The sequence below is a fragment of the Camelina sativa genome, chromosome 12 (genome assembly GCF_000633955.1).
Source record: "Camelina sativa cultivar DH55 chromosome 12, Cs, whole genome shotgun sequence".
NCBI lineage: Eukaryota > Viridiplantae > Streptophyta > Magnoliopsida > Brassicales > Brassicaceae > Camelina > Camelina sativa.
In genome coordinates this window covers 20,780,707-20,793,110 of record NC_025696.1, presented here as the reverse complement: position 1 = coordinate 20,793,110, position 12,404 = coordinate 20,780,707, and the positions used below count along the sequence as shown (strand labels likewise).

Genomic DNA, 12,404 nt, shown 5'->3' with positions numbered 1-12,404 from the left:
TGACTTTGCCTTTCAGGCTTTCAGCGGTTATCTGCTTTATGATTCGTCTTTGTAACATTTTCTTGTTTGGTATTAAATATTATGCTTCTGTGAGAACACTGAGAAGGATAAAAGTAGTGGTGAAACCTGAATTCGTAATTTAATCGGTCTGAGTCCTGCTTATGGTTGAAAATAACTGGTGGATCATATATGTCATTTGCTACTGAAAATTCATGTTCTTGCTTGACTTTTTGAGTATTTAAGAACACAATTAGGAAAACGTTTACACCATCTGATTCATGTTTTGTCTGTCTTTTGAATGAATTACTTCTTCAGAAGGTGGCAAATCATGCTGCTCGGTGGAACGAAGCAATCTCAGTAGTGAAACGTGTGCCAATAATCCGGCCAGCACTCCCGTCTTCGGTGGGTATGAACCAGTGGTCCATGATGAGTTTAAGGTGAAAGATAAGTGAATTGAGGGCATAATAATGTATATGAATGATTTATGTGGTTGGGTTGGGTGCATGTGTCCTTTTGATTGTATTAAAATACCAGTCGACAGTCTCAAAATGTTACCAAAACATACAAAATATGCGTGTAAGTTTGCACTATGTGTGTATGTATATATTGTTGCTTTGATTGCTTGGTGGAATACAAATTAGGTCAGAATCATAGTGCAGGTTTGGAAGGTTGCGGTCAGAATCCGACCTTGATTAGCCTTCTGGGCTGATCTTAGTTGGCAGTGTTGTAAAGAGATTGTACAAAGACAAAAGCCAATAACGGAAACTTGATGATTCATTGAGAAAGTACGACACTTAAGTTATGAAAAGGATTGAGACAATAAACCCAAATTAACAGGGAAGTTCACGTGAAGAGGGCAATGAACTCATAGATATAGGAGTCTATCCTTCTTCACTTTATTATAGCTATCCAAACTCTACGCTGTCAATTGTGATTACTGATTAGACATATGTCTCTTCTTCTTGTTTCTTTGTCTTCTATCACTCTATTGTTCGTTGACCATTTTACCTCCAGAGATGATATATACTCATTTATTTCATACTTAATCACAAATGTATACTGTAAGGATCCAAAGCTAACCCCTACTCATGAATTCTAATTCTAACGGATTCCAAGAGGAAAGAAAGCAAACCAAATTCGAGCTTCAAAATATACCTACCCATTGTCTTACAGAACATATTCACCCACTCATCCACTAAAAAAACTTGTATAAGTAGATCAAATATTGAGAGAAATTAAACCAAAAATAAAGTAATTAAACCAGAAATTAAGAGCAACCTATCCCTAGAAACTAAGTGTAGAGGGTAATAAATATTGGAAAGAACAAAAAATGAAGTAAATAGGTATGGGTCCATGTTTATGATGGCATGTGACAAACAATCAAAGCCCACACCATTAATTGGAGATTGAAGAAACAATGCTTTTCATATTCTGTAACACCACTTCATTTCCTTTTTTCTCTTGTTTCCTATTCAGTACTGTGTCCTGAGGACTGCCCATAACTTGTTTTGTCTTTTTATCTCAGTTTCCACATGAAAAAAAGAATCAACTGAGGACAAAGAAGAATAATTACCATGAAGTCTTCTTAAGTGTTATTAGTTTTTGTTATAAGACATTCGAAATTTTTACTGTAGTGTGTTAGGATAAGTGAAGATGCTTTTGGCCACCATTATATAAATAACCTGTCTGCAATGCCGCAATGTTGAGCTTTCTTCACCAACTAAATAATCATTTCGCTTCATTGAATGAAAAAATGAGTCCTCTCTGCAGATAAATAGACATACCAAAAGACATTAGAAAACAACAACAATTCCTGAGAGATAGAGAGAGGAAGAGCTTTGAAATATTTTAGATTTCAGAATACATGGGTGGTGCTACAAGCAAGCAGGAGAGACACAGTTCTAGGAGACGCATCAAGGTGAAATCGAATGAACAGATATGGACACCAGCAAGAACAGAGCTTGATGAGAAAGAGAGAGTGATTGTGGCTCTGAAGACGGCAGAGAAAGAATGGAGGAAAGAGAGGAAGAGACTGAGAGAGGAAGTGAAGAGGCTGAGGCAGAAGATGGAAGAGAAAGAAGAAGCAAAAGCGAAACCATACGAGTGGGAATGGGTCGTGGAACAGATGTGTCTAGAGAGAGCCGTGAGGGAAGAAGCCGTGGAGAGGTGGAAACAGCTCTATTTCGCTATCAAGAATGAGCTTGATGATCTCATCCACACAACATATGGTAAAACTTTCAACAACTAATCTCAATCTTTTGACTTTGGTTTTGGTTTTTGAGAAAAGTAAATGAGTTTTGTTTCTTTTTGTAGGAGAGGCACTGAGACAGAAACCCCAAGAAGAAGTTGCAAAGACAGTTCAAGAACTCAGGAAGGAAGTTAAAGTCAGGGGAGAAACCATTGAGACACTCAAGGGGAGAATAGCTTTGATGGAGAAACAACGAATTGGGAAGGAAAGAGAGGTTGACTTACTGAGACAGAGTCTGCGTATCCTTGGCAGTAGCAGCGGGAAGAACAAGAAGGCACCGTCATCTGCTACCAGAAACCTGCCTGTATTCAAAACAAAATTCATTGGGTGTAAATAACAGCTTTGTCATATCAAATTACTTTCCCACAGGGATTGCTATCTAAGTAGACTCAAGAAGCTTCATGATATAGTAAGCCATTACTTTTTTGTGTCTCATGACACTAAAGGAAGTTGTATATACTTCACTGCATCCATAAAATTAAATGATTGATGAATTGGTTTTTACCAATCTCAGTTCTAGGTTACTCTAGATGATGTATAAACTTAGTACATGCAACTAAGAATTGAATAATAGTTGTAAAAGTTCCAAAACAATCGAGAAAGCTTAAGGATTGAGATAACTTACTTCTCCCGCAACTGCTCTTTAGTAAAGTCCACAGATGCAGGTCATGCTGAAACTAAGCCGGTCGAGAGCCGAGGTGGTTGCGATCCCTGTAAGCCACAAAGAACATTCTCTGCATTGTTTCCCTGAGCATGCACTGAAAAGTACCATATTCAAATTCCAGATCCATAACTTAGTTCAAGGAGCAGTTCTGAACCCTGAGAAAAAAGTAAATACCAAAAGAGATCATTGACATCTATACAATTTCAAATTTTTTGATATCTTCCAAGCTTTCTTGTCCCCTTTCATGTCTATGTTTAACTTTACAGGACTGAACCACAGGTCACTAAAACATAATTACATTTTGGTACACAATATTCCTTTCCTTCGTGGTCCAGTGAGAATATAATAATGCGACCCAGTTGATTCTTGTCTCGTGTAAATGGTATACAGAGTGAATACTATATAGCTGAAGTGAGCCATTACATGCTCTCATGGTCTCAGGCCTCTCTCACTGATTGAGTAGCAGCATTTTCGATAACGTCCGGATCTTCAACATTCTTGTAATATAATTTCACACTCTGAAAAAATTGCCAACAAAAATTGATTCCAATAAGCTAATATGGAACTGATTTAAAACCGACATATGGCTCCACCCAAAAAGGGTTGGCGCTTTTTCAACGTTACTATCCTGTGAGAGATTAATATTCCACAATTCTAAGTCCGTATGGAGCTATGCGTTATTTTCTGAGTACTTCACTTATCAGCATTTTCTTAAGTGGGCACTAATAGCATACCTCTAACAGTGTGATGTAATAGAAATCTTCCATGTGCTGCATAAGGGCACTCCCATCACGAAGTGCGTTGAATATTTTGATTTCAGTTTGAAGTATCTTCTCAACAAGTTCCTTCTCACCTTTCATCTGAAAGATAACATCCATTTAACCTCACGTCAGGATGCCACTCATAAGTAATATATCTCACTAGAATTCTAGCAAGCCTCTCTACATCTTCTGAATAACACCCATTGGTAGAAACTTCAAAATTCCATAAGGAATTAAAAGAATGAAACAGACCATACAAATGGTAAACAAGTTTTGCGTTCGACTATGGATAAATGTCTGTGCCACACATGTATATGAAGCCATGAAATAAAATAGCTGCTAGTAAATATGAACCTAGAATTATATGCTCCTAGGAAGTAGAAGCCAATAACAAACATATGCAGAATATATGTGAAAGACAAGCAGGAAAACTCAAACTTAAATGATGATCAAAAGAAATAAGTGAAGAACCAGAGAAAGTTAGGTATTAAAGGACTTACAAATCTACTAACGAGAATATCAGGTGTCGCTTCCCCAATAACCTCAGCATGATAACCATCTTTCTGGAACTCAGTATTCTCCTGCAACATTATATCACTCAGTCTAATCAACTTATACTGAAAAAAGCAGATCACATAACTGAAAGAGCTCGTAATACAGAGTAACACATATTATAGCATCACCAGGACAAATTAAAAAATAATGCTCTGCATAGATTAAACATGTTTGATCAAAGGGTAAACATACCACCTCTCCAGCGGTGAGATAAATAGGATGAGCAACATGACAATAGCCCATTAAGCGAGGGACTGTGGGAATTATGTCTCTATGGTTTACAACTCTCCAGCTGTCTTTTACTTTCTGTGAAAGTGCAGTATGGAAAACATATTAATCAACAAGATATTACGACGATGTGCCATCTCAAGTTAGAAGAAGCCTAACCTGGTTATAAATTTCAGCAAATTTTTTGTTTCCTACTCTTGGAGATCCAAAATTGTACATGGTAATAGTGATTGCTCCACGTCTAACAAGCATACACAGATAAAGTTGATTAATGCCCATCACCCTGATGTCGCCATGGTGATATGTAGAAAGTACAGGAGTTCCCAAACCACTTACTTAGCTAATTGGCTTGACGCAAGTTCAAGAGCCAAGAGTGTAGCTAATGCACCACCCAAGCTATGTCCAGTCACATAAACATGCCATTTATCTTCATGCTCAGCAACATCGTCTCTGCCAAAGGGGAGAGTGCATATGCATTAGAAATTATGTCCAGAGTTTAGCAGACCTTGTAAACATAAAAGTCAAACACAATATTTATTGTCCTGAGAAAATTAATTAAACTTTATCTAGAACCAATATTCCAAGAAGACAGACCGTGGCATTTTCAACAATGACAAATATTTTTTTTCACAGCAAAAAGAAGATGCAACAATTGAAATAACAGGTAAGTAAGGAAAAACTCTCCAAAAGCAGGAAAGTAAAGTGAAACATAAGAAGCACCTACATGTAGCCAATAGCCAATTTGAGCAATGATATAATCCTTATCTGTACTGAATCGTATGCACTCAGAAATCCACTATGAACCTAAAAAATCCAAAGCAGCATTAGAAAATAACTCAATAAACTATACTTGATCAATGCCATGAGTTTAAAACATACTTGTACTTCTTGCTTGAAGTCTCCACCAATTCTTTCAGGGTTCAGACTGCAACATATTCAAAAGATGTCCAGGAGAGATGAATTATAACTAAGTAAAACTTCAAAAATGTAGACTTTAAGTAGTTTCTGAATCAATGTAGAGAAGCTGAATAAACAGGCAATACTAACCCAGCAGGAGCTAGCATCAGATCAGTCTGCAAATCTTTCCACTTTGTCTGACAACATGAAATATTGACTGTAAGAGCTGAAAGAGAAAACTCAAATATTAAGAAGATATAGATAAAAGCCTACCTGTTCAGTTCCTCTAAAAGCGATAACTACTCTTTTCCTCCTTGCATCACGCCAAATTGCCACCTGCAGCTTGCAAATTAGTATGTCTATTAACATGAACTTGTATTTTCAGGAAAGGATAGACTTCATCCCTGAAATCACTTGTTTCCAAACAACTAGAATCAGTGAGTCGAAGAAAAAAGAGTTTTCACCTGCGTGTCAGTGTTGTCGTTTTCTAGAAAACATAGCTTTTCAAACTCAGATTTGATAAAGCTTGGATGCCCCATGGCAGTTGCAAGCATTGCCCATGCCTCCATGGCACTTTCTGCGCTAGAAAAAAGTGTTTTCATTTCCTCAGCGTTCTTTTCATCCGCTCCATCAACATTCACTAGACCAGAGAGTTTTTCCGTCTTGGAGGAACCAGAGACATCGTCTGTTACATTGGAAGCATCATCTTTTTCTACGACCTTCTCTGTACCAAGATTATCCTTACTTAACTGAGGCACTACTGCTTTGAAAACCATTAATGCACCAAAGACATTATCTGCCTGCTTAAGCAATTCTTGTGTCGCATTCTTCATGTCTGCAAGAGAAGACTTGGACGCGTAAATAGCAAGCTGACCATCTTCCTTTTCATCATCGCCTTCTCGAGTATTAGCAGTGGCAAGCCCTGATTCGATGTAACCTGCTTCTGCAGTTTTCCGTGATTGTAGACCAAATTTTTCCAGTATTTCCGTTCCGTTCCACTTCAATTTCTCAGGTGAAGGAAGGCCAAGTTTCTGGACGATATTTTGACCAACTATGTCAGGAATGGTATCCCAGAAATTACCTTCTGACGGAAAGCTGCCATTTTCATTGTCACCCTCCAGTTCATTGTTATGGCCATCACCATTACCATCTTTCTCTTTGCTACCTGAATTACTCAGATCAGTACTGCGATGTTGATCGGATGAATCCTCTGAACTAGCCCCACCAGAGAGCATATCTACCGACGGAGAATGATCATTAGAGTTTTCTTCACCTTTAGAGTCCTCTGTAGTATTGCTTGGACGTTCAATATTCTCAAGGGGAGCATCACTGAGTGACTTTAATTGTCCAAAAGCATACTCTACAAACTGACGTGCTGGCACAGCTTCAGAGTCAACAAGATTTTTCAAAACTGATTCGACTGCTTCAGAGTAAACAAAGTTTTTCAGAACTGACTTAATTTCATTTCTCTGAAGGATCTCTGAAACAAACGGGAACCTCCACCACTTCTTTTCTTCTTCAACTTCCTCAAATCCCTTGTACTTAATCTGAAAGTTTAAATTCGGTTAAGACAAAGACCAAACTAGTGGAGAGACTAGTTTTTGGGTTTACCATACAAAAATGTGAACCTATAGAGCATCAGGGTGCATGATATTTTGTGCTTATTTGGATGTAAAAGGAGTATATTGTTTTTTTTTTTTTGGAAATTAAGTTGATTGTTTTTGTCAACAGGATAAATTTATCAGCTACACAAATAAGCACTGACAGCATAAACTGACCTCCAGTTGAACTTTCCCACCACCTCCAATTCCATCTAGTTCTACCAGGACCTTGTGCAAGTTCCCTTGGGAAGCAAAAAAAACAAAACCAAAGTACAAGTTAGAGACAAAAATCCATAAGTTAGACGTTCAGTAGATTCCTCAGATGTATCACTACTTGCGATCACTAATCTACAATTGATTGCTCTAGTCAGCAAATATTTGCAGGTTCTCATTCCCTAGGAAACAAGAATCATTTCCAGGAAAACCTTAATCATTGTTAGTGTATAAGTTTTTAGTTCGAGCAAGTCTCAAGTACTCCATTGTGGCAGTGTTTAACACACCACAACTCCGCCACCTGACATAATCTTAGTTTTTGTTTCTGAATTCTCCAACAGGGTCACGAAGAACTTGCTGATTTAGAAAACTATACCCAACAACAACACAGACTTTTTTTTCCTGTGTTTAACTTAAACTAATAATTAAGCAAATTGAGAGTGAATGGGTGAACTAATTCTCACCATCACAAATGTCTTCCAGGTTGATTTCAGAATTACCCATCCGTTTATGTGGGGTAACAAGGTTTGCATCCCAAGCTGCAATCTGAAGCTCATTAAACAATATTTGGAAGTCAAACAAGGGTCTAAATAATATAAGGTATTTGTACAGTTACTTTCAGGGTTGACCAGGAAACAATATGTTAAACATTATTCAACCTGTATCTTTTTCGCAGGAGGCAGCTTAATATTAAAAACAAAATCTTCGTTCCATTTTGGCTCATTTGTCCTGCCAATAAAGTAATACATTAATAACCAAGTTAGTTTATACCAGTAACTTGAGGATCTGATATTTAACAGTCAATAAGACATACTGTATGAATTTCAAAGGCTCCCAACTTTTAGACAAAAAAAAATTAAACAAAGCTGAGGGCTATGACACTGGTACAAGTTTTTATTCAAGTTCAAAAGTAAATAGAAGTTTTGCAGGAAATAATGAAATGATGGGTTTAAGAAGCAAGCTAAATTTGTATAACATATCTAATTGAATAAACTGCATCTGAACACTTCCACTATGATCAGGCCAAGATTGTGTAATGTATCTAGTTAAGTAAGTTCATAAATCTAGCTAAAAAATGCGATCCTCCAAAGTGAAAATTCAGTAAAGCAAAAGAAATTGGACTTGCCCCCATTTGGTTTTGCTTTTAGCAACCTGACCATCCAAGTCCATAACCACATAAGGATCACTCGTTCCCTGAAAGCAAAAACCAATAAGAACAACTTTGGTAAAGGTAACAAGTACATTAAAACATGGTAGTAAAAACACACACCCATGGATCCAAGGCAGGAAAATCAAATCCTCTTTTAAGTTTAATAAACAATTGTCCATCATATACCTCCCTTACAAATGACCTGAAACAAGTATAATTCCAGCTCTTACAATATCTAAGAAAACTCTTAAAAGAAACAAAATCTCATAACAACCAAAAGAGAGCTTCACATACTCAGAGAGGTAAAGAGTATTACAACCAGCTGCATTAACCTCTCGTTTCCCGATTTTTTCCTGAGAGAATCAAACAAAACATAATCAGATTAAATCATTCTCAGAGTAGGAGGAACAAATTTTCGCCGGGAATTGTAGTTTTACCGGAGGTGAAGCGTAGGCTTCGAAAGCAAAGCCGGCGAGGATAACGGCGAGATTGATATCGAACGAAGGCCGTTCCTCTTTCTCAGCGAAACTCACTTCCTTCTTCGTCTCCGATTGAGCGAAGCAACGGAACGAATTAGCTTTAGCTCCTCTGACTCTGAAACTGAATTTTCCGGGTAAGTGGCAGGCGCGGGGAGTGAAGATAGGAGGAGAGTAGCGAAGACGGTGTTTAGGACGGAGAGAGTGAACGGAGCAGTGTAATTGGAGAGAAGTCATCGGTACAGAAGAGGGATTCGAGAAATTTGGAGAAGAAGTTGCTTGAGGATTTGCTTTCTTCTGGAGATTTCTTTGGAGCGGATTTGTCTTGTTGTACGATATTGATTGATTCCATTAACGGTTTCTATTTACACTTGATTAAATTAGTGAAATTTTAATAATTTAAAATTTAATTAAAAAAGTATAATGATGCCATCATTTTAAAAAAACATTATTGTTACGCTGGTAGACATTTTTCTTTTTATAATAGTTTTCAAGTAACTTCAAAAGATAATTTTTTGGTATAAACGTTTAGGGAAAATTCCAAAAAAAAACACCAACTATTTAATATTTGCCAGAAAAAAACATGAATTTTTTTCCTTGCCAGAAAATATGCAAACTATTTTTTAGTTGATAAAAAATACATAAATTATTATTTTTTTCCAGTTTCTCCTCGTCTCCGTTACGACCGTTAACGGTATTGTAACAGCGTTACTATTTTTGAAAAAAATTCCAAAAAAAAACACAAACTATTTATTTGTTGCCAGAAAAATACATGAACTTTTTTTTCTTTGCCTGAAAAATACATAATTTTTTTTTTCTTATTAACAATGTTAGAGATCATATCTCATAACTTTCTCTGCTCTCTTGAACTTCATACTAGTTTTCACTACTATTTATGATAACTAAATTCAAGAACAGAAATACACAATTAGATTAATTGATTTCTAAATTTCTCAATAGTATTGTTTTTGCATAAATAAATGGTGAATCTAGTTAGGTTACAAGAGTTGATATCCAACAAAATGGCTATAATCTACGATCTCGATCAAGTTTGCATACACCAGCCCATTTGATGATTTACACTGGCTATCAGCATCATAAAAGGTACTAAACTAAAGAGATGCATATTTTTTGAAATGTATACAAAGGTCTACAAAGGTGGAGATCTCATAAAATTTTAGAGAAATGTTGATGAAGTTTCAAAATTTGTAAAGTCAGTATAAATCCAAAAACAACACTAATTGAGAAATTTGGAAATCGATTAATCTAATTGTGTATTTTTGTTCTTATTTTAGTTATCCTAAATAGTAGTGAAAACTTGAATGAAGTTCAAGAAAGCAGAGAAAATTATAAGTTATGATCTCTAACATTGTCAATGGAAAAATAAGAAATGAAAAATTATGTATTTTTTAGGCAAAAAAAAAAAAGTTCATGTATTTTTCTGGCAACAAATAAATAGTTTGTGTTTTTTTCTGGAATTTTTTTCAAAAACAATAACGCCGTTACAATACCGTTAACGGTCGTAACGGAGACAAGGAGAAACTGGAAAAAATAATAGTTCGTGTATTTTTTATCAACTAAAAAATAGTCTGCGTTTTTTTCTGGCAACGAAAAAAGTTCATGTTTTTTTCTGGCAAATATTAAATAGTTGGTGTTTTTTTGGGAATTTTCCCTAAATGTTAATTATTTATACTATTTTCATATTTGCGACGACAATTACAGAGGAAACCAGGAAGACAAAAAAACAGACCGCTAAAAAATTCTACGATTATAACAGAAAACACAATAAAGAAATTACAAGCGGTTATGAATATAGAGTTTAGGGATAAAGCTCTTGTGTATTCTTATTGATTAATCCCGAGGTTACATTCATATATATAGTTGAGTACAAGGTCTAAGCTTAAACCGACATAAGGACTAATGGCCGAGAAAGGCTTCGGCTGATGGGCCGAAGGTGTGCAGACTGAGTATGGCCGAGAGGCCGAATCTCTAAGGATAATATACGGGCCGGTCTATAGAGTCCACTAAGTGTTTCACAACACTCCCCCTTGGACGAGATGACCGTGCCTATATTGGAATGAGATCGACGCAATGTGCTTGGGGGTGCTGCCTCATTAAAACCTTACCAGGAAAACCCATTGGGACAAAACCTTGGTGAAGGAAAAAGAGTACAGCACACATTGCTCCCCCTGTTACAAACATCACTCCAAGTCCCTAAGTCTCCGCATCCCAATCTGGTGCGCGAGCTTCTTGAAAGTTGTTGTCGGTAGAGATTTAGTGAAGAGATCGGCTGAGTTGTCGCATGACTGAACTTGCACCACTTGAACTTCTCCGGCCTTTTGTAGTTCATGTGTAAAGAAGAATTTTGGTAATATGTGCTTCGTCCGATCTCCCTTGATATAACCTTCCTTGAGCTGTGCGATGCAGGCTGTATTGTCCTCATAAATTATGGTTGCTTCTTTGCTGTCTTCCAATCCACTGTCTGTCCGAATATGCTGAGTCACGGACCGCAACCAGACACACTCACGGCTGGCTTCATGTATTGCTAGTATCTCTGCGTGATTTGATGACGTGGCTACAAGGTTTTGCTTCATAGAACGCCAAGAGATTGCTGTACCACCGTGTGTAAACATATAGCCTGTTTGTGATTTACCATTGTGTGGATCGGATAGATAACCTGCATCAGCAAAACCAACTAAACCATCTTTGTTATAGTTAGTGTAATATAGACCAAAGTCTGTCGTACCCTGTAGGTATCGCAGAACATGTTTTATACCATTCCAGTGCCTTATGGTCGGACAAGAACTATATCTTGCTAGGAGGTTCATGGCAAAACATATGTCTGGTCTAGTGTGGCTAGCCAAGAACATTAACGCTCCTATAGCACTGAGGTAAGGCACTTCAGGTCCGAGAACTTCTTCATCGGCCTTCTTAGGAGCAAATGGATCTTTATCTACATCTGTGCTTCTCACAACCATAGGGCTAGTCAATGGGTGAGCTTGCTCCATATTAAACCTCTTGAGTACCTTTTCTATATATGCCTTTTGATGCACAAGGATACCATTGTTTCTATACTCAAGCTGCAATCCCAAACAGAATTTTGTCTTGCCTAGGTCTTTCATCTCAAATTCTTTCTTGAGGTATTCTACAGTTTGGGCAATTTCCCCAGAGGTTCCAAGGATGTTTAAATCATCCACATAGACTGCTATTATCACAAATCCTTTGTTTGCAAACTTCTTTATAAATATACATGGACTGATGGGGTCATTTCTATAGCCTTTCTTTGCCAAAAATTTGCTAAGTCTATTATATCACATTCGACCACTCTGTTGCAGTCCATAAAGCGATTTGTCTAGCCTTATGCAGTACTGTTCTCGAGAACCACTCTTATCTTTGAGTTCTATTCCCTCTGGTAATCTCATAGAGATTTCATTATCCAGTGGACCATATAAGTAAGCAGTTACAACATCCATTAACCGCAAATCCAGTTTTTCTCTTACAGCCAGACTTATTAGATATCTAAAAGTCGTTGCATCCATCACAGGGGAGTATGTCTCCTCATAGTCTATTCCTGGTCTTTGAGAGAATCCTTGTGCTACAAGCCGTGCTTT

The 12,404-nt window shown here is 37.1% G+C and overlaps 2 protein-coding genes across 4 annotated transcripts; one reads left to right on the top strand and one right to left on the bottom strand.

Moving 5' to 3' along the window:
- On the bottom strand, window positions 1,565-9,124 carry LOC104732360. 3 transcript variants are annotated; one of them, XM_010451891.2, is made up of 20 exons: window positions 8,755-9,124; window positions 8,612-8,670; window positions 8,438-8,519; window positions 8,294-8,361; window positions 7,827-7,896; window positions 7,632-7,713; window positions 7,132-7,196; window positions 5,818-6,900; window positions 5,627-5,689; window positions 5,504-5,550; window positions 5,336-5,381; window positions 5,181-5,260; window positions 4,793-4,906; window positions 4,616-4,697; window positions 4,421-4,534; window positions 4,174-4,254; window positions 3,647-3,772; window positions 2,874-3,430; window positions 2,473-2,550; window positions 1,565-1,764 (listed from the first exon to the last, which is right to left on the bottom strand). In XM_010451891.2, exons 1-18 carry the CDS (start codon window positions 9,028-9,030, stop codon window positions 3,350-3,352), a joined length of 2,619 nt encoding a protein of 872 aa, XP_010450193.1. In that variant the 5' UTR covers window positions 9,031-9,124; the 3' UTR covers window positions 1,565-1,764; window positions 2,473-2,550; window positions 2,874-3,349. The 3 variants fall into 3 exon arrangements, with proteins under 3 accessions (XP_010450193.1, XP_010450194.1, XP_010450195.1); XM_010451892.2 differs by having other exon boundaries at window positions 4,424-4,534; XM_010451893.2 differs by lacking the exons at window positions 8,438-8,519; window positions 8,755-9,124.
- LOC104732361 lies at window positions 1,758-2,616 on the top strand. Its single transcript, XM_010451894.2, has 2 exons — window positions 1,758-2,228; window positions 2,314-2,616. The coding sequence occupies exons 1-2, from the start codon at window positions 1,865-1,867 to the stop codon at window positions 2,583-2,585; spliced, it is 636 nt and encodes a 211-aa protein (XP_010450196.1). The 5' UTR covers window positions 1,758-1,864; the 3' UTR covers window positions 2,586-2,616.

What these genes read in the sequence shown, in the direction of transcription:
- LOC104732361 (XM_010451894.2), top strand. Translation starts at nt 1,865, where the DNA reads ATGGGTGGTGCTACAAGCAAGCAGGAGAGACACAGTTCTAGGAGACGC. An exon ending in TCTCATCCACACAACATATG is followed by an intron (nt 2,229 to 2,313) that starts GTAAAACTTTCA and finishes TTCTTTTTGTAG; the next exon opens with GAGAGGCACTGAGACAGAAA.
- LOC104732360 (XM_010451891.2), bottom strand. Translation starts at nt 9,030, where the DNA reads ATGACTTCTCTCCAATTACACTGCTCCGTTCACTCTCTCCGTCCTAAA. An exon ending in CCTGGAAGACATTTGTGATG is followed by an intron (nt 7,197 to 7,631) that starts GTGAGAATTAGT and finishes TTGCTTCCCAAG; the next exon opens with GGAACTTGCACAAGGTCCTG. An exon ending in CTGATGCTAGCTCCTGCTGG is followed by an intron (nt 5,382 to 5,503) that starts GTTAGTATTGCC and finishes AATATGTTGCAG; the next exon opens with TCTGAACCCTGAAAGAATTG.